This window comes from Schistocerca serialis, chromosome 1, assembly GCF_023864345.2.
Source record: "Schistocerca serialis cubense isolate TAMUIC-IGC-003099 chromosome 1, iqSchSeri2.2, whole genome shotgun sequence".
Lineage (NCBI taxonomy): Eukaryota > Metazoa > Arthropoda > Insecta > Orthoptera > Acrididae > Schistocerca > Schistocerca serialis.
In genome coordinates, this window is record NC_064638.1 from 1,279,303,645 (window position 1) to 1,279,327,529 (window position 23,885).

Genomic DNA, 23,885 nt, shown 5'->3' on the forward strand with positions numbered 1-23,885 from the left:
TCGAACATTTTTTGTTCCAGGAAGGCCCGTACAGGACCTGCAACATGCGGTCGTACATTATCCTGCTGAAATGTAAGGTTTCGCAGGGATCGAATGAAGGGTTAAGCCACGGGTCGTAACATTCCGAAATGTAATGTCCACTGTTCTATGTGCCATCAATGCGAACAAGAGGTGACCGAGACGTGTAACCAATGACACTTCATACCATTACGCCGGCTGACACGGCAGTATGGCGATGATGAATACTCGCTTCCAATGTGCGTTCACCGCGATGTCGCCAAACACGGATGCGACCATTATGATGCTGTCAACAGAACCTGGATTCATCAGAAAAAAATGACGTTTTGCCATTCGTGCTCCCAGGTTCGTTGTTGAGTACACCATCGCAGGCACTCCTGTCTGTGATGCAGCGTCAAGGGTAACCGCAGCCATGGTCTCCGAGCTGATAGTCCATGCTTCTGCAAACGTCATCGAACTGTTCGTGCAGATGGTTGTTGTCTTGCAAACGTCCACATCTATTGACTCAGGGATCGAGACGTGGCTGCACGATCCGTTACAGCCATGCGGATAAGATGCCTGTCATCTCGACTGCTAGTGATAGGAGGCCGTTGGGATCCAGCACGGCGTTCCGTATTACCCTCCTGGACCCACCGATCCATATTCTGCTAACAGTCATTGGATCTCGACCAACGCGAGCACCAATGTCGCGATACGATAAACCGCAATCGCGATAGGTTACAATCCGACCTTTATCAAAGTCGGAAACGTTATGGTACGCATTTCTCCTCCTTACACGAGGCATCACAACAACGTTTCACCGGTCAACTGCTGTTTGTGTATGAGAAATCGGTTGGAAACTTTCCTCACGTCTGGAGGTTGTGGGTGTCGCCACCGGCGCCAACATCGTGTGAATGCTCTGAAAAGTTAATCATTTGCATATCACAGCATCTTCTTCCTGTCGGTTAAATTTCGCTTCTGTAGCACGTGATCTTCGTGGTGTAGCAATTTTAATGACCAGTAGTGTATATGGATCAGGTGTTTCTGTCTTAATGTCTACGTTTCCCTGCCGTATGGAATAACATGCAGGAGTAAAATACAGGGAGCGAAAGGCTATTTACAATCTGTACAGAAACCAGATGGCAGTTATAAGAGTCGAGGGGCACGACGGGGAAGCAGTGATTGAGAAGGGAGTGAGACAGGGTTGTTGTCTCTCCCCGATGTTATTCAATCAATATATTGAGCAACAGTAAAGGAAACAAAAGAAAAAATTGGAGTAGGAATTAAAGTCCAGAGAGAAGAAATAATATCGCTGAGGTTTGACGATGACATTGTAATTCTGTGTGAGAGAGTAAAGAACCGGGAAGAGCAGTTCGACGGAATGGACGGTGTCTTAAAAGGAGGATACAGTATGACCATGAACAAAAACAAAACGAAGATAGTGGAATGGCGTCGAATTAGATCAGGTGACGCTGGGGGAATTAGATTAGGAACTGAGACACTTAAAGTAGTACATGAGTTTTGCTTTGTGGAGCAAAATAACTGGCGATGGTCGAAGTATGGAGCATATTAAATGTAGACTGACAACTTCAAGATAAGCGTTTCTGAAGAAGAGAAGTTTGTTAACATCGAGTATAGATTGAAGTGTCAGGAAGTCCTTTCTGAAAGTATTTGCATGGATTGTAACCATGTATGGTAGTGAAACACGGACGATAAATAGTTTGGACAAGAAGAGAATAGAAGCTTTCGAAATGTGGTGCTACAGAAGAATGCTGCCGGCCGAAGTGGCCGTGTGGTTAAAGGCGCTGCAGTCTGGAACCGCGAGACCGCTACGGTCGCAGGTTCGAATCCTGCCTCGGGCATGGATGTTTGTGATGTCCTTAGGTTAGTTAGGTTTAACTAGTTCTAAGTTCTAGGGGACTAATGACGTCAGCAGTTGAGTCCCATAGTGCTCAGAGCCAGCCACAGAAGAATCCTGAAGATTAGATGGGTAGATCACATAACTAATGAGGAGGTATTGAATAGAATTGGGGAGAAGAGGATTTCGTAGCACAACTTGACTACAAGAAGGGATCGGTTGGTAGGACATGTTCTGTGGCATCAAGGGATCACCAGTTTAGTACTGGAGGGAAGCGACGGAGGTTAAATCGTAGAGGGAGACCAAGAGATGAATACACCAAGCAGATTCAGAAGGATGTAGGTTGCAGTAGTTACTCTGAGATGAAGAAACTTGCACAGGATAGAGTAGAATGTAGCGCTGCATCAAACCAGTCTTTGCACTGAAGACCACCACAACAACAACAACAACAACATAGAATAACCGGCAGTGCCATCATCTTCTATAGCTTCAGATGTGTGTCGACCAGCGCTGTTTTCAGCGTCCTTCGAATAGCTTCGCACATTGCCCGGCATCATCCTAATTTATTACTTATATCTCTAAGCCAGCGTAAGTAATTATAATTTTGAACGTGTTCTATAGTCCTGTCATTCGAAGTAATCTTTGCTCTTACTGAGTGTTTGCCCTAAATACCATGTTTACTGATTTTGAAGTAGAAATTTTAATGTTATATTTTTTTCAAATCTCATGTAATAAAGAAATAGCTCCATGAAGATTATCTTCTGTGTTTTGCATAAACACTAGGTCATCAGTGTATGCTGACACATTTAAAACAGCCTTTCCTAATTTCATATGGTGCCTAATCCTTCCATTCGTGCAGGACATCGTCCACATAAATGTTAAAAATCGTGGATGATAATACACACACCTATCTTAATCCCTGATTAATAACTATATTTCTCCACTGTAATGAGATGAACTATGTCCGAAACACGTACCATTTTATGCTGTTGTTATACACGTTATTATGCGCTGAGGATAGCGCCGTGTAACCATTATATTCCGTAGTGCACGCCTGACTACCTCAGCGAAGGCCCCATAGGTGGGCAATTTTTTTATTTTGTTTTATTAGCTGTTTCATATATCGTCAATATAATCTCACCCTTTTCGAAAACCATTCTGTTTTTCGTGCAAGAGTGATCTGCTGTTGGCTTTAATGTACCAGAGTATTGTTTCTAAGCTGAATTTAGTATACTTATACCTCTGTAGTTTGCGGGTTTATTTCTTTCCCCTTTCTAAAATAGAGGAGAAGCAGTTGTCTTTAACCATGTATCGAGGATCTTCATTGTAAGCCAGCAGGTATTTGTTAGATGAAGAAGGTGGAGTTTGAGTAAAGGCCCTCCATTCTTTGAGTTCTTTATTTATACCCTCTGGTCTGGTGATTTTTTATTCTTTTGGTTTCTTATTATAGCGTCTTGCTCTCCTGAAGTAAGTAAGTCTTTTTTTATGATTCTCTGTTCCTTTCGTCAGCAGTAGTAGAAGCATTTGCCCTGGGGTTAAACCAAATACCTTTTATAATGTTCAGTCCATTCTTTATATCTTATCGCTTCAATTTGTGCGGTTCATTCAAATTATATAATTTGTAAGCAAACTCGTGACCCGTATATATTGTGTTGTACATTACTCACCAACGTTTCCGAAATGTCTCTCTGTGATGTTTTTGTTAGAGATTTTGCCGTATTTATTGCAGCTATATAACGCAGACTAGCGTGATGTACTTTTAACTAAAATGTGAGTGATAAATGTAATATCAATTTTGATTACCATCTGGTAAAAATCAGGTTGCAACCAGTAAACTTGGTAAGAAGTTAGTTCACCCAAGAACGTGATACATTTTTCTGTGTAATAGATGATTTGGTGGAAACCTAATTTTGTAGAAGTCTCCATTTTGGCCGTTAAGGAATCGTTGCTCCTTCAAAGTCACCTCGTCATGATTGAGGAAATGCCCGCCAAGCAATGACTGTTTTCTTTTGCAGAAAGAGGAGAAACTCACTGGGTGCCATTTCAGGAGAATGTGCGGGGCAGGAGGCAATAAGAGATGGCCCAAAGAAGCAACAAGTGTGGCTGTGCCCTTCGCAGAGTGAGGTGGGGCATGTTCAACAAACAAAGACACCTTCCTCCCTGGACTCGTTCCCACAACACTTGGTATTGACGGCCTCCTGCAACCTGGTCAGCAGGTTTTGGTACTATGTTCTATGTTCCTGTGCTGGAAGTACGCAGAAATGTTTCCAAGATGATGCAAGATTCGACTTCAAATAGGTGTCTGCCCCAAGAACTGGATTTGGCAAGAAGTTGATAATTAACTATTTAAAATTTTTAAGGTCAATTATTGAGACCACCGTCATGTTCGACGTCAACACGCAGTAACTACTCAGAGACGACAGGTGGCAGCGCCAGCAATGGAAGGCTTGTAAATATTGTCGAAGGGATGCGGGAAACGGTGTAGTCGTTGTTGTAAGCGACGTAGCTCATGTCCAGGAGGTCACGGTCATTGGCTTTCAGGCCAAGGATGGAAGCATTTCCGAAACGGCTGAGTTTTTAAACCGTTTGTGTGTCGCCATAGTAAAAGTATACTTGTCTAGCAAAGTGGCGCTATCGAAAACCGGCGCCAAGGCAACTGCACTGCACCGCGGGCCATAGAAGACGGGGGTGAACGATGGCTACGGAGATGTGTGCGGGGGAATAGACGTGCAATTTGTGAGGTGACAGGCGAGCTTTGGCGCCCGGGAAATACACTCCTGGAAATTGAAATAAGAACACCGTGAATTCATTGTCCCAGGAAGGGGAAACTTTATTGACACATTCCTGGGGTCAGATACATCACATGATCACACTGACAGAACCACAGGCACATAGACACAGGCAACAGAGCATGCACAATGTCGGCACTAGTACAGTGTATATCCACCTTCCGCAGCAATGCAGGCTGCTATTCTCCCATGGAGACGATCGTAGAGATGCTGGATGTAGTCCTGTGGAACGGCTTGCCATGCCATTTCCACCTGGCGCCTCAGTTGGACCAGCGTTCGTGCTGGACGTGCAGACCGCGTGAGACGACGCTTCATCCAGTCCCAAACATGCTCAATGGGGGACAGATCCGGAGATCTTGCTGGCCAGGGTAGTTGACTTACACCTTCTAGAGCACGTTGGGTGGCACGGGATACATGCGGACGTGCATTGTCCTGTTGGAACAGCAAGTTCCCTTGCCGGTCTAGAAATGGTAGAACGATGGGTTCGATGACGGTTTGGATGTACCGTGCACTATTCAGTGTCCCCTCGACGATCACCAGTGGTGTACGGCCAGTGTAGGAGATCGCTCCCCACACCATGATGCCGGGTGTTGGCCCTGTGTGCCTCGGTCGTATGCAGTCCTGATTGTGGCGCTCACCTGCACGGCGCCAAACACGCATACGACCATCATTGGCACCAAGGCAGAAGCGACTCTCATCGCTGAAGACGACACGTCTCCATTCGTCCCTCCATTCACGCCTGTCGCGACACCACTGGAGGCGGGCTGCACGATGTTGGGGCGTGAGCGGAAGACGGCCTAACGGTGTGCGGGACCGTAGCCCAGCTTCATGGAGACGGTTGCGAATGGTCCTCGCCGATACCCCAGGAGCAACAGTGTCCCTAATTTGCTGGGAAGTGGCGGTGCGGTCCCCTACGGCACTGCGTAGGATCCTACGGTCTTGGCGTGCATCCGTGCGTCGCTGCGGTCCGGTCCCAGGTCGACGGGCACGTGCACCTTCCGCCGACCACTGGCGACAACATCGATGTACTGTGGAGACCTCACGCCCCACGTGCTGAGCAATTCGGCGGTACGTCCACCCGGCCTCCCGCATGCCCACTATACGCCCTCGCTCAAAGTCCGTCAACTGCACATACGGTTCACGTCCACGCTGTCGCGGCATGCTACCAGTGTTAAAGACTGCGATGGAGCTCCGTATGCCACGGCAAACTGGCTGACACTGACGGCGGCGGTGCACAAATGCTGCGCAGCTAGCGCCATTCGACGGCCAACACCGCGGTTCCTGGTGTGTCCGCTGTGCCGTGCGTGTGATCATTGCTTGTACAGCCCTCTCGCAGTGTCCGGAGCAAGTATGGTGGGTCTGACACACCGGTGTCAATGTGTTCTTTTTTCCATTTCCAGGAGTGTATATGTTCAGAGTTGGGGCGGCCACACAGGACGCTCGTCAAAGCCGCTGCCTGGCAGGGACCACGTGCTGTTGAACGTTAGGTAAGCAAACCGCGTGATGCCGCACAATGGCCGGTCCAGCCACGTGGCCGGGAATTCCGTGGTGACGCTGTGTTGATGAAGGAGACGCGCCAGGAGTGTCAAAGATGGCGGACTCTGTGAAAGTTTAATGGCAGACATTTCACAGTTCGTATATAAATTAATAATAGCCAAATGAATCATGATACCTAAAAAAGAAACGTGTACATTACTATTATTTGCACGTCGATTCTGATGGTGTAACCAGATTTTCAATATCTTTATTAGTTTAAAGTTTAGTATCTGACGGTGAATTATACAAGTAACACCGAGCAATGAATTTCCAAAATGTAAATGCTTCATCCGATTTTGTCAATCGCCGTGTCTTTAGAAAGATACTCGTCTAAACGTAAATTGGTATGAATTACAGGCTTGTCACTTAAATAGTACATGAGTTATTGGAAATCAAAGTGGCCGATTACAGCCGGCCGTTGTGGCCGAGCGGTTCTAGGCGCTTCAGTCTGGAACCGCGCTGCTGCTATGGTCGCAGGTTCGAATCCTGCCTCGGGCATGGATGTGTGTGATGTCCTTACCTTAGTTAGGTTTAAGTAGTTCTAGGTTCTAGGGGACTGATGACCTCAGAAGTTAAGTCCCATAGTGCTCAGAGCCATTTTTTTAAAAATTTTGTATTCGGAAACATTTCGCCTAGAAGCCGCGGTTTTCTAGTCAATCAAGAAAAACAACGAATAGAATTTTAAGGCCCTCACCCTCATCCCCACTCTCGCACCCCCCCCCCCCCCCCCCCAGTCAGGATTTTTAGTATTTTATTCATTACACTGCCCCCTACCATTGTACAAAAATTTTCCACTACAATAATGTTCCCCAATTTTCGCATCGCTTACTGTACTACTACAATTTTATAATTTATTGCACCTGCTAATCTGCTTTCCCAACTGCAACATCTGTTTCTACTGCACAGTTCATTTGTAACAGCCCAGTTCACTTAGCATGTTTTGCATCTTGGACACACACTGATGCCTTTATTCCCTTTATACACAGTGATGTTAGCCGTACTGGTCATATAAGATTACAACTTTCAATTAGCAGATAACATTCATCTTGTGTCTGTCCAGTGTACTCCAGATTTGTCAGGTCAGTTATCCCTCACATGCAGCGTCGCTCCTTGAGGACTGATGTTCTCCTTTTCCTAGTAACGACTGAGGTTTACTGGAATGCAACACCCACATTCTTGAAGTGAGACTGATTGTTGCTATCCAGCCGTATAGCATGGGCTCGTTACTTCCAACACATCATTTACTCCATTGTTAAGTTTATAACAGGTGTTGTCGAGCTGCCACTGCTTGCTCCACCATCACTGTGCCGATCCTTGACCGACTGCCTGTGAGACCGGTGCGCTGGTGACGTTGTCTGCAGGTGGTCGTCGCGCTGCTGGTGACGTCACCGGCTGCCGCCGTGGTGCTCATCTACGGGGGCAGCGTCGAGGACGGCGCCGGCCAGTGGGCGCGCCCCGAGCCGCCGACGCCGCCCACGGCAAGAGGGCTCGTCTACCTGGGCCGCGCCGACGCCAACAGGTGCGACACCCATAGGTCGGTACGCAGCTCTGCTCCAAAAACTGGGTGTGGGACTGTCCGTGGTCTGGGCCGCTGGTGGTGGCACTGGCTTGGGATAGGCCCTGCACACAACTCCCAGCTGTCAACGGTCCGTGTTCGCCTGGGCTGGTGGTGGCGGTGCTGACCTCTGACCGGACCCAAATGTGCCGGCACACAGCTGCCGGACAAGTGTCGAGCTACTTCTGGTCTCCATCATCTGGGCCAGTGACGATGGCAAGCGCCTGGTTGAGCACACACATAGGTCTGTATGCTGATCTCTGCAGAGGGTTCGGTTGTCCATGATCTGGGCCAGTATCGATAACAGTGGCTGCAGCTCCCAGCTGAGCTCAGAGGCTGACCTGATGGAGACAGCTTTGGTTTGGACGACGATACGCATGAATCTGTGTGCAGCTCCCAGGAGAAGATCTGGCTGTTCGAGGTCTGGTACTGGGTCGGTCGGGTGTGATGACACTTCAGATGCCAGTAACATTGCAGACACACCTTGCTCTTTGTGCACCTAATAACCACATAACACTTCATTAAAATTTATTGTTTACGTTTTTATGTACATCACATACTGACAGTACTTCCTTGCTTATTTAATTATCTGTTTATCACAAATTATGAAACTGAGTCTCTACATGTCCCTTCCTGTTAATTTGCCAGACAAGTAGTAGTGTGTACAACAATTAATATTTGACAAGTGTGTATACTAATCTCGCATACAGTAATGATTACATTACTTTGCATTCTGTGAATTAGCAGGTTTTTCGCCAGTCTGATCCAACCCACTTATTTATTTATTCATTTGGGTTACACGCAGCGTAAAAGGACAGTTACATAACATTACTATATGTATACAGGGTGAAAAGTATTTAAACCGACAAACTGTGGGAGGTTGTAGGGGACATCAAAACGAATATTCTTCCCTAATGTCATTTTTTCCTGTGAGGATTATTTAAACCGGTGGAGGCCGTATTACGCTCTTCATTTGTTAGAGGCCGTATTACGATCTTCAGTTGTTAGAGGCCGTATTACGATCTTCGGTTGTAGGCAACTGTTGTCCACCAGTGTAGTCGTGTCTCTGTTTATTAATGGAGCGATACACCTAGAGTGAGTACACTGATATAGTTGGTGCGTACTGTGATGACCTCAACCCACAAGAAAAATAATTATCAAAATCTGAACTGTGAAGTCATCCAAAATTCTACTTGGAAAACCACATTCTTCGTTATAGTTCTCAATTTGTCACGGTCACACTTTATTTAAGAACTGAAAACTCTAATATTCACGAGAAACGGCTCTGAAATTAACCTGCACCGACAAAATTGTGTATATATCCTCTGGAACTTCAAAGACATCTAAGACAATATCTGAAAGGAATTAGAAAAAGTGACAAAATTTCGTGAATCACACACAATACTGTTAACAATCGCATGAACGCTGGGGGGTTTCACCATACGTCTACCCACTTTTGAGTATAACCAGTGTCTCTTAATACTACGACTCGTAGCAATACAATATCAAAAAATTTTATTACTGGGTACACAGTCCCTACGTGATTTGACAGCTGATATTTATAATTCCCGCTCACGTCAGGAAATGCACCAATACGGGAATAGCAGCTTTTACGTTATTGGTCAGAACACAAGCAATTATGGCGGTCGCCGTATTTTCGCGCGAAGCCATATTTCGCGACAAAATACTCTTTATCAGCCACTGTCATATATCTAGTCTCATAAAAATACATAAAACTACATAAAATAACTACAATAATTTTGACATGCAAGGAGAATTAGTTCTAATGAGAGGAAAAAGTTTATATTTACTGGTGTTTCCACAATGACTACCAGGCAACTTTTAATTCACTGATTGTAATTTTATTTTCGTTAGCAGAAAGCAAACATAATCTAAACAAAGAATTTATTTAAATAGAGTCTGTAATTCTTATACTTTTAATAGAGAAAGAAAGTTTCTAGGTCAGGGGATAGCGTTCGGCGAAATCCCTTAGCTTTTTGTTGCATACGAAGCGTTGCGTTGGGCAGCACGATGTCGGCGGGTTACGACGATGAGAGCAGGATACAGGCAGTTCCGCTGGTTAATTTTCTCCGGCGAAACGCAAATAAAGTCCCGGCACAGCTGTATCATTAACCCCGTGGTGATTAACAAACCACAAGACTCCAGTATACGAACGTTGTTGACATGTCCTCTCTTCCAAAGTACATTACGTAGACATCGCTCGTTTTTACACTTTATGCACTGTCCGTGACGCTATTATCCATAATTACACGGTTCGTCACATTCATATAGTCTTAGCCACAAATACACAGTTCATAGAATTGTTCTTGTGTGTGAAGCACACCGTAAACAATGTCCACTCTGTTCTCGCATTTCAAACTTCGACAACGTCACTGAAAGCCATTTATATTGCACAGTTAATTAGTCTTCACTTTCATGGCTTGATAGAATGTGATAGACAACAGTTCCACCACCCAAAACCAATACCAGCAAAGTTCATTCGCATAAAAGCACTGTTCGTGTCGGCCACAACAAAGTATTGTTAGCGGCACTTCCACAGTCCGGTTTTTTTGCTCTTAAAGTTCGCTGGCGATGGCATTACATACCGCAGTGCTAACAGAATTAACAATCTGATAGTTCGGTATCACTGTCAATACAATTACGTATGCTTTTCATAAAACACAGTACTATTTTTCCGCGTACGCTTCACAGACACACCATCCACCATCCCCTCTACTACACAACAACCTTTCGACTATCGATATCACTATCGCTGTCCCCTGTCTATAGATCTTATATCGTTATCGTAAATTACATAAATCTTTATAAATGTTATTGACTGCATTTTTACCAATTAATAATATTCCAAAAGAGAACTTTACGAACTTTACCACAGGTACAAAGCAAGAAACATACTTATCCATTGGCAAACGAAATAATCACAATTACATCTTTACATTTAAAAACCACAGTAGAATGTTACAAAATCACAATTACAAATGCCCATATGAACAAAAGAAAAAGAATAGGAATCTAAAGAACATCACGAAAAAAATTTTATATGCGTAATTAGCAATGCCTTCACAGTACTACGTGGCGCACCACAACGGACGAGCCGCACAGCGGGTGTATCAACAGCAATATCCTAATCGCCGTATCCCGCATCATACGGCCTTTGCTGCTGTGTACCAACGCCTGCGTGAGACCGGGTCATTTAGCAGATTACCTGGACAGGGACGCCGTCGCACGGTAAGAATTTGAGGAAGCTGTCTTGCAGCATGTGGAGCGGGATCCTTCAATCAGCACTCGTGCAATTGCACGTAACATGGGGACGAACCAGACGAATGTAAGAACAATCCTTCGAGAGAAATTTTTACGTCCATTTCACTTACAGCGTGTCCACAACCTGGAACCAGTTGATTATCCACTTAGAGCACTGTTTTCGCAGTGGTGCCTGGAACAGTATCAAATGCATCCTACGTTTCCATCCTCTGTGGTGTTTACCGATGAAGCAACGTTCGGGCGTGATGGAGTCTTCAAAAGCACGATTCACATGTTTGGAGTGAGGATAACCCACATGGCACAGTTACTAGCGCTCATCAAGTGCGGTTTTTCGTTAATGTGTGGGTCCCTGTTGTTGGGGACTGTTTAATTGGGCCGTATCTGCTACCTAGGCCATTAAAGGGCAGGCACTATTACAATTTACTCGCCAGAGCATTTCCAGAATTCTTGGAAGACAACGCATGTGGCTCCAACATGACGAGGCGCATGCACATTTCAGTCGTCGTGTGCGCCGATTCCTGGACCGACGGTTCCCAGAAACGTGGATTGGCAGAGGTGGTCCTGTACCATGGCCTGCTCAATCCCCAGATATATCCCCTCTGGACTTTTTTGAGTGGGGAGAGATGTGCAACCTTGTTTACGCAACTCCTGTTGCATCAGAAGAGGATCTGGTTGCCCGGAAGTTGCAGCAGCGGGAACAAGTCAGGATACTCCCGGGTATTTGCCCGTGTCAGACAGAACATGATCCGACGTTGTAACCTTTGTTTACGTGTCAATGGAGGTATTTTTGAAAATCTACTGTAACTGCAATTGGGTTGTGTTAATGTGTTGTCTCCTGGTCGTAAAAAATGGAAAAGTGTTTGTTGGTTTAATTAATTTGCCGCTAGAGAAATCTTCAAAAATGTTCAAATGTGTGTGAAATCTTATGGGACTTATCTGCTAAGGTCATCAGTCCACACACTACTATTTAATCTAAATTATCCTAAGGACAAACACACACACCCATGCTCGAGGGAAGACTCGAACCTCCGCCGGAACCAGCCGCCCAGTCCATGACTGTAGCGCCTCTAGACCGCTCGGCTAATCCCGCGCGCCAGAGAAATCTTCCTCTACCGGTTTAAATACTCCTTATAGGAAAAAATGATATTAGGGAAAAACAGTTGTTTTGATGTCCCCTACAGCCTCCCAGAGTTTGTCGGTTTAAATGCTTTTCACCGTGTATAATACGATTACGGAAAGATAAAACTGCATATAAAAGTAACTAAACGTCAAGTTCTGAGTTCCTAATCGATGTAAGAGCCATATCGTCAGCTATCACCATGTTGCTCCAACTCTCCTGTTATGAATACAAGGGGCATTCGTCTCTAATGTGCTTGACTGTCTGGTCCAGAGCCATACAGTCACAAGCCAGAGACTCTGTATCACCCCATCTGTAAAGCGAGTCTGCGCATCGACCATGCCCAGTGCGAGGTCTCTTCAATTTGATCCTTAGTTTCCTGTCGAGCTTCGTGCCAGCAGTGTCACAGTTTCACTCTCGGAACCACTCACGTTCTTCAGCATTTTCAGTAAATTGACATTTCTGATCCCGCAGGTCCCTCATTTCGGTATTATTGGCATCTAGCTGTCCTACTTGCCGTAACCGTGGGTTTCTTGAACGGAGCATATTTAGTCGTAGACTTGCTGTGTTTCCCTGTATGAGTAATTCTAAGCAAGGATTCGCTCTTACGGATTGTGGGAGGATAGGTGCTACTCAGCAGACGAAGGCACTAAATGGGTGTTGGTCGGATTGTCCCATTTATCAATCACACAGTGTGGTTCAACTGGACGTCGATCAAGTTGGTGAGGCAGCTGTGTAGCCACTCCAAGGCACAATACTCGGCTGCTGAGAAGATAAGCGCATTGGATGATGTGAGCAAGGTATTCTCTGGAGCTCCCCACATCATTCCACACAATTTCTGAATAATATTGTCACTTTATCTTGGCAGCAATATTTTCAAGACGTTTTTTGTATGAAAGGGTGCGGCCAAGGGTGACACCAAGGTACTTAGCAAAGAGTGTAGTGTTTCCTTAAGTTTATCTCCGAGCCCCATATTAGCTTCTTTATTGTTCATATGGAATGCACATACTTCAGTTTTACTTGTACTGGGTTTAAGTCTCCACGTTCTAAAATAGGAGCTCATTTTGGCTAGATCCTCTGTGAGAATTGTCTCTGTTTGTCAGAGTTCTTTGATTGTACAAGCAGAAGCAACATCGTCCGCGTAGCACAAATTTGTTGACCTGGTATTGGGGAGATCAGACGTGTATAGGTGCACTGTGGCAGATCATTACTTAATTTCCTCTCCTTGCTCACATTTCCTCCCAACTAAATGCAGAATATTTTTTGTTAATCATGTTGTTGATGAGAGATACGGTTTTTCGGTATCACTTTGTTTTTAGTATTTTGTACACCATCCCTTCTCTCCAGAATGTGCCATATGCCGCGGTTAGGTCTACGAACGCGACAAATGTGTTCACATTTTCTTGGAAACCAGCCTCTGAGAAAGTTTTGAGGGCGAGTGATTAGTAGCAACAACTTCTCTGTGACTTGAAACCCGCTGAGCTGGGATATGTTCTAGAACGAATTTGCCAATTCTATTACAAATGAGCGTCTCCGAGACTTTATAAGAACAGCTCAAAAGGGAAAGTGGTTTGAAACTTTGAGGAACGTCAGATGGTTTACCTAATTGCGAACCCACTGTGGACACTAGTCCACTCCAAACCAACTCAGCTGTTCAGCAATGTCCTTTCACTCATGCATTACCAGCGTCATTTCAGCGTAGTTGTTAACTTATTTAAACGTTCAATTGTGTGTACGACAACGAAGAATGGGAATGCACGTACTACAGAAACAATTTTATTAGCATAATGTTTGTTATGTTCATATATTATTTATGGTTACTAAATCCGACAGTACACAACATTTATTAGCACACGTCACCTAAGAAAAATGAAATTACGTTTAAAATTAATTACCAGTTCATGTGTTACGGGTATTTTCCCAGCAGATGTCCCTGCGTTCCGGCTTTGGGATGGTTGTTCCCAAAACTGGAGCACAATTTATACCTCATGTTCTAATTTACTATTCGTCACGCCTCAACGATGACAAAAGAACTCGCATGATAGCACATGATAGTATTCTTAAGTGTTTGAAGTAGGTGAAGTGTAGAACAGTATGTCTCCACAAGGAGTACGTCAAACAGAGCAGCTTGCCTACAAAGTATTGAATTTCGTCCAAAATGTGATGAAGTTCTAAACTTAAAGGTCTTGCCTCGTTTCCATCAATCACTCACAGAACTCAGTATGTGTTCTCTCTCTTACTGATTGGGTAACTTGTGCGCAAAGATCTGCCAATTCAAGTGTTAGTTACGAACTCTCATTATGTTAGGAAACCTGCACAATAAATTGAAGTAAAGAGTTTAGTCACTCTTTCTTAAATATTACTTTCAGTAGTCTTCCATTCAATAACATATTTTGTTCATGTGAAACAGTGCAGGATGTAGCTTCTCGAAAACATAAACATTTAAGCCATCCACTTACAATCATTTTTTGTGATTCTTCATTACGGTGCACTTCATGCCTCCACAGAGAGAAATATCGTTTTTCTTTCTCTTCATGTGTTTTCGTTGAAATAGAGTGGTTTCGTGGTACAATCCTAAATTTGGAGAAACCCAGACAAGTTTAGAAAACGCACTAGATTTGTTTTCTTTTAGAAGTCCGGAAGACAAGTATATATTCTTCAACAGTTCTGCAGGTTCCTTAATTGTGAGGTTCTCCCATGAATATCGAGCATTCGTTAAACTGTGTGCTCAGTGAGATTGCAGATGATCAAATATTATACAAATGAGTGGACAAAGGGACTTATAATTCATCACAACAGTTACATAATCTGTTAGGTCAACCTGCTACTGAAAACTGAAGAGCAACTATAATGCAATCAATCCGATATTTCAAATTTTAGTTTCACAGGACTTGTCATAACACAAGAAACTAAAAAAAAAAGTTATAGGCCAGACAGTTGGATGCATAAATTACAAGATTAAGAAAAACTAATTTCCAAAATATTCCACTTCAAAATCACTCCATTGTACTTGGAGCAATGCTACGAAATGGACGCTGGAGAAACAAATCCATCCGTGATAATTAATCAATAAAGATGAAAACACAATAGCTTAATTTGTGTTGTATTTCCCCTAGTCAAACGATAGGACAATGTCTAGATATAGATCTAAGAAAAATGTATTTATTTCTGTGTTGTCATGTGTTCTCTTTATTATTATTATTATGTTATACATTATTAGTAACCAATAAATATGTCACCCATTCTGAATGTTCTGCAGCTTCAATTCGAAAAATATGCCTCATTTCAATGTACTAACTAAATACCTAACTGTCATAACCAACATGATGCATGTTTGCTATGCTTTTTAATCATGTGACATTGTTGCATATGTTGCTTTGTATGTAGCACTTCAGTTACGTTTTGGCGAGAAGCAACTGCTTGTATGTGCGATGGTTAAAATGTAATTATAGGTGATCTCTCTTAGGTAGCTTTAACTATGTTACGAACAATACAACAGAACAGAAACAATTATGTAAACACGTTATTTACGGAGAATTTACTGGTAAAACACAGAATACAGATTTATTAATGTGACAGGTCTAACTCCTTCTTATATGTTTTATAACAGGTTTTGTACCATTGACTTACTATCAAAAAAATGAGGCTGAATGCAGACAGATGTTTGGAGAAGTGGTGAATGACAGCTGAAATTAAGGTATCATGTAGCAGTGCTCTGCATTTGTACAACCAACGTACATGTCCTTGCGTCAGAAGTAAAAAGCCCTCATGATAAAACTAGAACACCTTAGAATGTTATTAAACAGAGAACAATAATAGTTAACTGAATAAGACAAACACGAACTTCATAACTTGAGTAAGGAGACACCAGACGCTCAGATGAACTCATACCCCTGAATCGAACGTTGTCTTCACTACGGAATTAGTATGTAAAGGAAGTTTAAACAGTGAAATAAAGGTGCATTAATTCTATTGCGGGTACTGTGTATAGCAAGCAGTCAAGTCGTTTCATTTGTATCACCTTAAAATCATTAGTTCATGCAACAATCTTTTTACGAAGGATTGCTGGCATTCTTATGAAATCTTCTACTAACACAACCTAATTGTCCATCGAGTACAACTGTAGTCCGTCAGTGACAAAAATGCATTTACTGAAATATTAATGGATAGTTTAGGTCGTATGATTTTTCATGTAGTATGTCCTTAAGCTGTAAATGTATGTAATTGTTTCTGATGAAGGGCGAAACGCCGCAAGAAGCACTACAAAATGAAAATAGTAATTTTTAGTAAGGAATTTCCGATAAATTTGACGATTATTTTAATATCAATACAAATCGAGGAGCTGTTTGTTTTAATTTGTAATTTTGGACGGTGTGGAGTGCGCGAAGTACTCGGTCTCAGAACTTTCTTTTATTTCAATTTGTGTCGGGTTCCACAACACAGTCAGGAAACTTTTCTTACGAAGTTCTGAAGTAATCATAATGGCGTGGGACACTAGTAGATTTGCTTAACTCATAACAGCAATAAAATGTATTTAAAATAACCCTTTCGTATTGACCCATAGTGTTATTAGAACATACATGCTCTCGTGAAATGTTAAATACAGTTAATCAATAACGGATGTTAAAATCCGTAATTGTTCATTTTAAGGTTAATATTGACGATAATCTTCTGCCAACCACTTTTGAAGGAGATTTCCTTAAAACACGAACGGTTTCGAGCTTCAGATCATCTTCAGGAGATTACATACAATTGTGTCTTCACAACGTTAGGGTTTTCTGTTTAATATAAAAACAAATTATGTGATGCAGACTAAGGAGACGTAGAAGAAAGCACTGGAAGTGGTATTGTGACAAGTGTTGAATATATTAATGTACTTCCATAAACATCGCGTTAGCGAATAGTAATTGCGTCAGGAATGAATTTATCACTTTGCAGCGGAGTTGTGCTGATTTGTAATTTTCTGGAAGATTAAAACTTTGTGCCTGGACTGGGACCCAAACATACGACCTCTACTTTTCGCGTGCAAATGTTTCATCAACTGAGCTACCCAAGCACGACTCGCGACTTTTTCCCACAGCTTTCCTGGAAGAAGTAAAGCTTTGACGAGGGGTCGCGAGTCGTGCTTGGGTAGCCCAGATGGCAGGGCACTTTCCCGCGAAAGGTAAAGGTTGAATTTATAACCCGAACTGTCTGCCAGCAAAATCGGGGATTTACTCTGACTGTGACGTCCTTACAGCTTTTGGGAAAGTATAGCGGAACCAGGGCGTTGTCTAACAAAATTCAATTATGTTGCAGTTATCAACCCACTAATTGTACAGTAGCAAAAATTATATAATTTATCGAATACTCATTCTTTCCATTTATGATTACGAATTCATTATTAATACTTCTGTGATATTTCAGGCAGTGCTTAAAACTGCGGTGTGTCACATTGCTCCCTAGTTGGTCAGTGGCAGTACGCATAAGGATCAACTGTAATATATTCACTTCATGTATATAATAGTAGTGTTATGATAATATCTTTTTCAAAATGCGTTAAGACATAGATAATTCATTTTTTAACATCTAATATAATCTTTATTTACTATATCTGAAACTTTGTGGAGGAAGAAGTAATTTTGAACTGCAGTTTAATATTTATTTGTAAAGCTAAATGTACTCATACAAATACTATAACAATGAGGTATTTAATTCGATTTATTGTTATGCATTTTCCGGCGTCGATTTCCCTATAGTTCGCTGGTCCTATGAACGGATGCTCGGTCTTCGAGAAATGAGCTGTCAGAAGGACATGAATCGTCACTGTTAGCGAATTACACTTGTCTCACTGGGTCAACATTTTGTAGTGAGGCTGTTGGAAGGGATGGTATTAAAGACAGCCGAGAGCGATTGACTTTACTTAGGTAGCGCACTTTAGCGTGGTACTTTTCACATTGTAGCCTAATTTTGAGACGTGGCTGTCCTCGTTTTCTGGCAAAATCTTTATAGTGACACGTGACAGGTGCCAGATTCTCTTGTCACATTTCTCACTTATATTCTGGAATTTAAAACTTCCACAGTAGCAGCTTTCATAGCTCCCTGCGGCACCTGACCTCTTAACCGCTTACGATTCCTCCGCATGCTATAGCAGCGACTAATATAGACAATTTTAATAAATGTATCTTTATGAACTGTTCAAACAAGCCAAGTTATAGAAAAAAGGAGAAAAAAGAGATTCATTTACACTGGCAGTGAAGTACAATATGTTACAAATGTCTCCTAGAACACTGTTACAACTGACTCCCTCACGTCATTCCTTCTTCTCCTTCTTCTTCCTTGGCCTTTATCTTGCTTGCTTTCGCTCTCTGTCGCCATTACATCTGATCTTGGGCCTGATCAGGGTGCAGGCCTGAGATCTTGAGATCTTCGGGTAGTGTGTCGAACCATCGCTACTTAGGTCGCTCTATTGCTCGTTTACCATTTACTCTCGAACAGAAACCAATGTTCTTGCATCTGTTCTGAGAACTTGCTCCTACTGTCAAAGACATCTTTCTCTCATCTTGTCTGCCACAGGTGCTACTACATATAACTTACTTGTGACATGATCGTGCAGTGTTAATCCAGATGTCCACCTGAACATCTTTGTTTCCATGACAGCAAGTCGTTGTTCTACTTCTTTTGTCGACATTCAGCATTCAGCACCATACAGTTTAACTGAATGGAGTACAAATCGGTTTACTTTCGCCTTGTTCCTGTTCGGATTAAATAATGATTAAAACAGAACAGGTCCAGCTGTACGAAAAATGTGCATTAATTCCTACATATAATAAAACTATAATACCTAACGTATATTTTCATGTATTAGCTAACATATTTTTGCTCGTGTGGCAACCAGTCATTCTTTTAAACATCCTGGAAAGTAGTTGCGCTATATCACACATATGACTCACAAGTTTTCGTCTGTCTATTATGTTAAGCGTACAGCCATTTCTGGGAAACTCTGTGAAGGACACTTGCTGGCAAATTCGAAATGTTATGTTTGAGGACTGCTACTTTTGACCTTGTACCCAGTACTGTCTCACGTAAATTGCAAGGAGGAAGAAGCATTGCTCATCCCACAGGTTCTACTTGTAACGCTATCTGTTGTTGACAGATCGGGAACAGATCCGGCCGCGCTGGATCACGTGGCGGCAGCATCGTCACCCCACGGCTACCGCGGCAATGGCTACGACAACCTGGGACCGGGAGGAGTTCCGTGGCAGGGTGACCCTCACCACCACCCACACCACCACGAAGGTGGTGGTGGCAGTTGGTCGTCAGGTGGAGGAGCAGTAGGAGGCAGTGGGTCATGGTCATCTGGAGGAGGTGGCAACGGTCCTTGGGCTTCTGGAGGACCAGGAGGAGGAGGAGGCGGTCCGTGGTCATCTGGAGGTGGAGGAGGTCCGTGGCCACCTGGAGGAGGAGGAGGAGGAGGAGGAGGAGGAGGAGGCGGTGGTTCATGGTCGTCCACTGCTGGACCTGGTGGTGGCCCTTGGCCTCCATCAGGAGGTGGGGGTGGCTCATGGTCGTCAGGAGGGGCTGGTGGTCCTTGGCCACCTGGAGGTGGTGGAGGACAAGGTGGAGGGGTTTACAGGCCTTGGGGACCAAGTGGAGGAGGGGGCAGTACTGCATGGAGACCTGAGGAGCACCGTTATGGGCACTGGGATAAGGACCCACCTAAACATGCTGGTGGAGGTCGGTGGCCTGCTGACAGGTACGGTGGTTACTACGGTTATGGAGGTGGTGATGGCTATGGATATGGACCTGCTGGTGGACCAGCAGGGCACCCACCAGTTGGAGGCGGTGGGAGTCCGCCTTGGCCTCCTGCTGGTGGAGCTGGTAGTGGGGGAGGGCACTGGAGTAGCAGTGCAGGACACTGGGGTGGAGGAGGCGGAGGAGGTAGCGGCAGTGGTGGCTCCTGGGGAGGTGGCAGTACTGGGTCTTGGGGACCGAGCAGCAGTGGTGGTTCTTGGGGGAGCAGTGGCGGTGGAACAGATAGGTGGTCCTCAGGAGGAAATAAGTGGGGTTCTTCTGGGAGTGGAGGGCCATTTGCATGGTTAGGAGCTGGCGGAAACAGGTGGGGAACTGGTGGGGACAAATGGAATGGTGACAGATGGGGATCTAGCGGAGGTGGCAGTGGAGGTGGTGGTGGAGGTGGGCCTGGGTGGCTTTCCAGCACAGACAGGTGGGGTTCTGGAGCAACAGGAGACAGGTGGTACACATACGGTGGGCACCGGTACGGTACAGGTGGGGGTGGTAGTGGGGGCGGAGGTGGGTGGGCAGGTGGCGCACCTGGAGGTGGTGCGGGATGGGCAGGCGGTGCTCCCAGTGGTGGAGGACCGCACGGGTCGGATCCCTCTAGAGACGACCGCTACGGCAGTGGTGGGGGTGGCGGGTGGGTGACCCTGAGGCCTGGCGGTGCTGCTGGGGCCGGCGGTAGTGGCGGCGGCGGCGGCGGCGGCGGCTGGGAGGCGGAACGCGGCCACGGCTACGGGGCTGGCTGGGACCGGTACGGTCCCTCTGGGGGAGGGGCTGTCGGAGGCGGCGGATCCTGGGACCAGAGGCCAGCCTACGGTGGCGGAGGTGGAGGCGGAAGCTGGGCCGGCGGCAGTGGAGGCGGAAGCTGGGCCAGCGGTGGCCCCGGGGGCTGGTCGCAACGGCCTTGGGGCGGAGGCGGCGCGCCGGGTGGAGCTGGAGGCGGCTGGTTCGGGCCGCAGCCCCCACCGAGCGGAGGCGGCGGATACGGTGGGTGAGTCTGCGCATGTCCGGGCGACACGAGCTTTCCGCACGCGGCACTCCACGACCACGGCTTGTCCACGCTGCTTGCGGAGGGGCTGAGTGAGCACTGCCGACTGCTAGCTGCGTGCTGGACACGAGGGCGCTGGAAACACCTGCTGTTTTGGCCACGACTGTCACGTAACACAAAGGTGGATCCACAACCGATATTGAGGAAACGGACCCAGTTGCTTGAATTAGTTTACTAGTCACCAACATTCAGTTTGTAACAGATCACTAAGCATCATGAGATTACGTGACATTGTAGCTAACCATGATACCGGCAGGTAGTACAGCCAACAACGCTGCCGTTGTACGAGTGTGCAGTATATTTATTTTTTTATTGCTATTTCATCAAGATCCGACACTTTGACCTCTACTGTAGAACATTTACATCACGAATTGGAACTATATCACAACCGATTATTCTTTAGATTACAGTCGTTAAACGGTTGTATAGCGAAAGAAAGAATTGAACACAGCATAGTCTATTCGACAAAATAAACTGAAATTGATAAATACTCACCATCAACTGCAGAATGGGAACTAAAGTCCGTCTATGAACTTCAGTTTTATTTTAATGTGATCAGAGGCTTTCCCTGCGTACGTGTTCTTTCCAGGGCTCTAGACACCCGAGAGCCCTGAATACAGTTTTATTTTTGTTTTGGACACGTTCAAACTATTTTTACAAAAATGTACTGCCTACACTCAGATATAAATTAAAAAAATAGTTCAATTACTCCCAGATATGAATTGGCAAAGCTAGTTAACTGGCACTCACTGCTAAAGTGTAGTTCTGCTCATGTGAGGTCTCCCCCAACATCCACGAACACGTGTCTATGGGTTGACCTTTTAGTTGTGATTTCCCCACATGTAGTATGCACGATCACTTTACAATTTATTTCGTCTGTAACACCTGCAAGAGGAAGTTAAGGGTCTCCATTTTCGAAACTCTGTACCCAGTTGTCAACTAAGAATGTTAGAACATTATACAAATCTTAGAATGTTATACAAAAATTCAGAAGGAACATGCCCTCCAACGTCTTCCATAATTGGAAAACTAATACCTCCTGCTCGGTAGTCGCAACCAGTCCACGCTGACACATTTCTGAGTGCAGTTTCCAATTTTATGCAAATATTGAATCGTCGATGGGGGCCATATTCACAGATGAGATGATTCTTGTTCAGACTTGAGCTAAAAGATTCGACTGCAGTCTACCCCTGAAGTATAGTAATGTCCTACACACTCGTCATATTCTAGAAGGTTTGTTCTACACACATTGCCTCTCGTTTGTTTACCAGAATTTTAGGCTGTTTTGGTCCTGTGAAATACGATGGCATAAACAGAAGAAGTTGTAAAAATCATTTTAAAACTCTCCAAATCGCTAGTTATATAATTGGGCAACAGATTTCGGCTATGCAAATATCTTCAGACCAGTCGGTATCTTTAAATTTCTCTGGAGTGGTTTCGTAACAGAAGCCGGTTATCAAATAACATAAACCGCGTTTTATGTTGTTCAATATTAGTTTTTAACAATCATTGACATTATTTCTCGACAATACGTTCAAAACTACTGAGAACAGATTATTTACGGAGCGATAACCCTTTAGCTGGACGGTTCTGAAGACTATGACAGAGCTTTCCCACGCACGTGTTATGAGCACAGTCAGAACAGTGAAGCAATGCGTGACAGCCAAGAGACCCAGCGTCACGTAAGGAGGATAATGGCACCGAAACGGTCTTTCGAAACTGTTTCACCGCGGATGATCGTAACACAGTACCTCATTTCAACGATTGTACGAACTTCGAAATGGCAGGTACTGAGATAGTTGATCGCGGAATAGGAAGACAACTACAGTCGCTTAGTAGTGGAAAATCATTAGGGCCAGACGAGATACCTGCAAGATTCAACAGTCATAATGCGAAAGAACTTGCTCCGGTTCTAGCAGCTGTTTATTGTAGATCGCTGGAGCAACGAAGGGTACCTAGCGACTGGGAAAAGAACACAGGTCATTCCCGGTTTCAAGAAGAGTCGTAGGACAGGTGCACATAATTTGTAGGCCTACACCGTTGACGTCAATCTGTTGTAGAATTATGAAACATGTTTCATTCGCAAGAATTATGATGTGTTTGGTGAATGAAAATTCCATCAAATCAGCAGGGATTCAGCAAACAGCGATGTTGCGAAACTCAGGTCGCTCTAAATAAACTTGTTATAGCTGGGATTCACAGTCATAAAGAGTTTTTACGCCAGTGACTGTTATAAGTTTTTATTACACTATTGCAATTTCGGCCCTAGGCCATTATCAGGTGATATTATGGCTTTAAGCCATGTCAGCTTACATTACGTTGACATGGCTTAAGGCTATAATATCACCTGATAATGGCCTAGGGCCGAAATTGCAATAGTGTAATAAAAACTAATAACAGTCACTGGCGTAAAGATGATGTCCTTCAGGTCGCTCTTTTTCTCCTCGAGGTACACTGCGCTGAAGAAATCGGTGCTGAGGTTCATGCCGTGTACCTTGACTTCAGGAAGGCATTTGAACCTGTCCCACACTGCCGATTAGCGAAAAAAAATTCGAGCTTATCGTATATCTGACCAGATTTACGACTGGATTTAAGAGTTTTTTGCAGGTAGTACTTATCAGCTCGCTGTTAACGGAACAAATTCGACGGATGTAAACCTAATTTCGGGGGTACCCCAAGAAAGTGTGATAGGACCGCTACAGTTTACAGTGTGTATAAACAATCAAGCAGAAAGATGCGTTGGAAGCTCTTTAAGACTGTTCACAGATGATGCTGTTATTTATACGAAGTTAGCAATGCCAAAAAAGTAACAATTTGCAGAAGGAAATGATGAATGGTGCAGCGACTGGCTGTTGACTCCGAAGATAAATACAGGGTGACAAGTATTGAACGACATGAAAAAAAGTTAATTAGTTACAACTACA

General features: G+C 44.3%; 1 protein-coding gene across 3 annotated transcripts in view; it reads left to right on the forward strand.

Annotated features, from left to right (window-relative positions):
* LOC126419589 (loricrin-like) overlaps positions 1 to 23,885 on the forward strand; it is a 167,062-nt gene that overhangs the window by 109,896 nt on the left and 33,281 nt on the right. The window contains exons 2-3 of one of the 3 annotated variants that reach the window (XM_050086778.1): positions 7,542 to 7,714; positions 19,270 to 20,904. In XM_050086778.1, the coding sequence (XP_049942735.1) occupies positions 7,542 to 7,714; positions 19,270 to 20,904 (1,808 nt within the window). The remainder of the gene's footprint in view (positions 1 to 7,541; positions 7,715 to 19,269; positions 20,905 to 23,885) is intronic. The other 2 variants (XM_050086785.1, XM_050086793.1) reach the window with 2 other exon arrangements.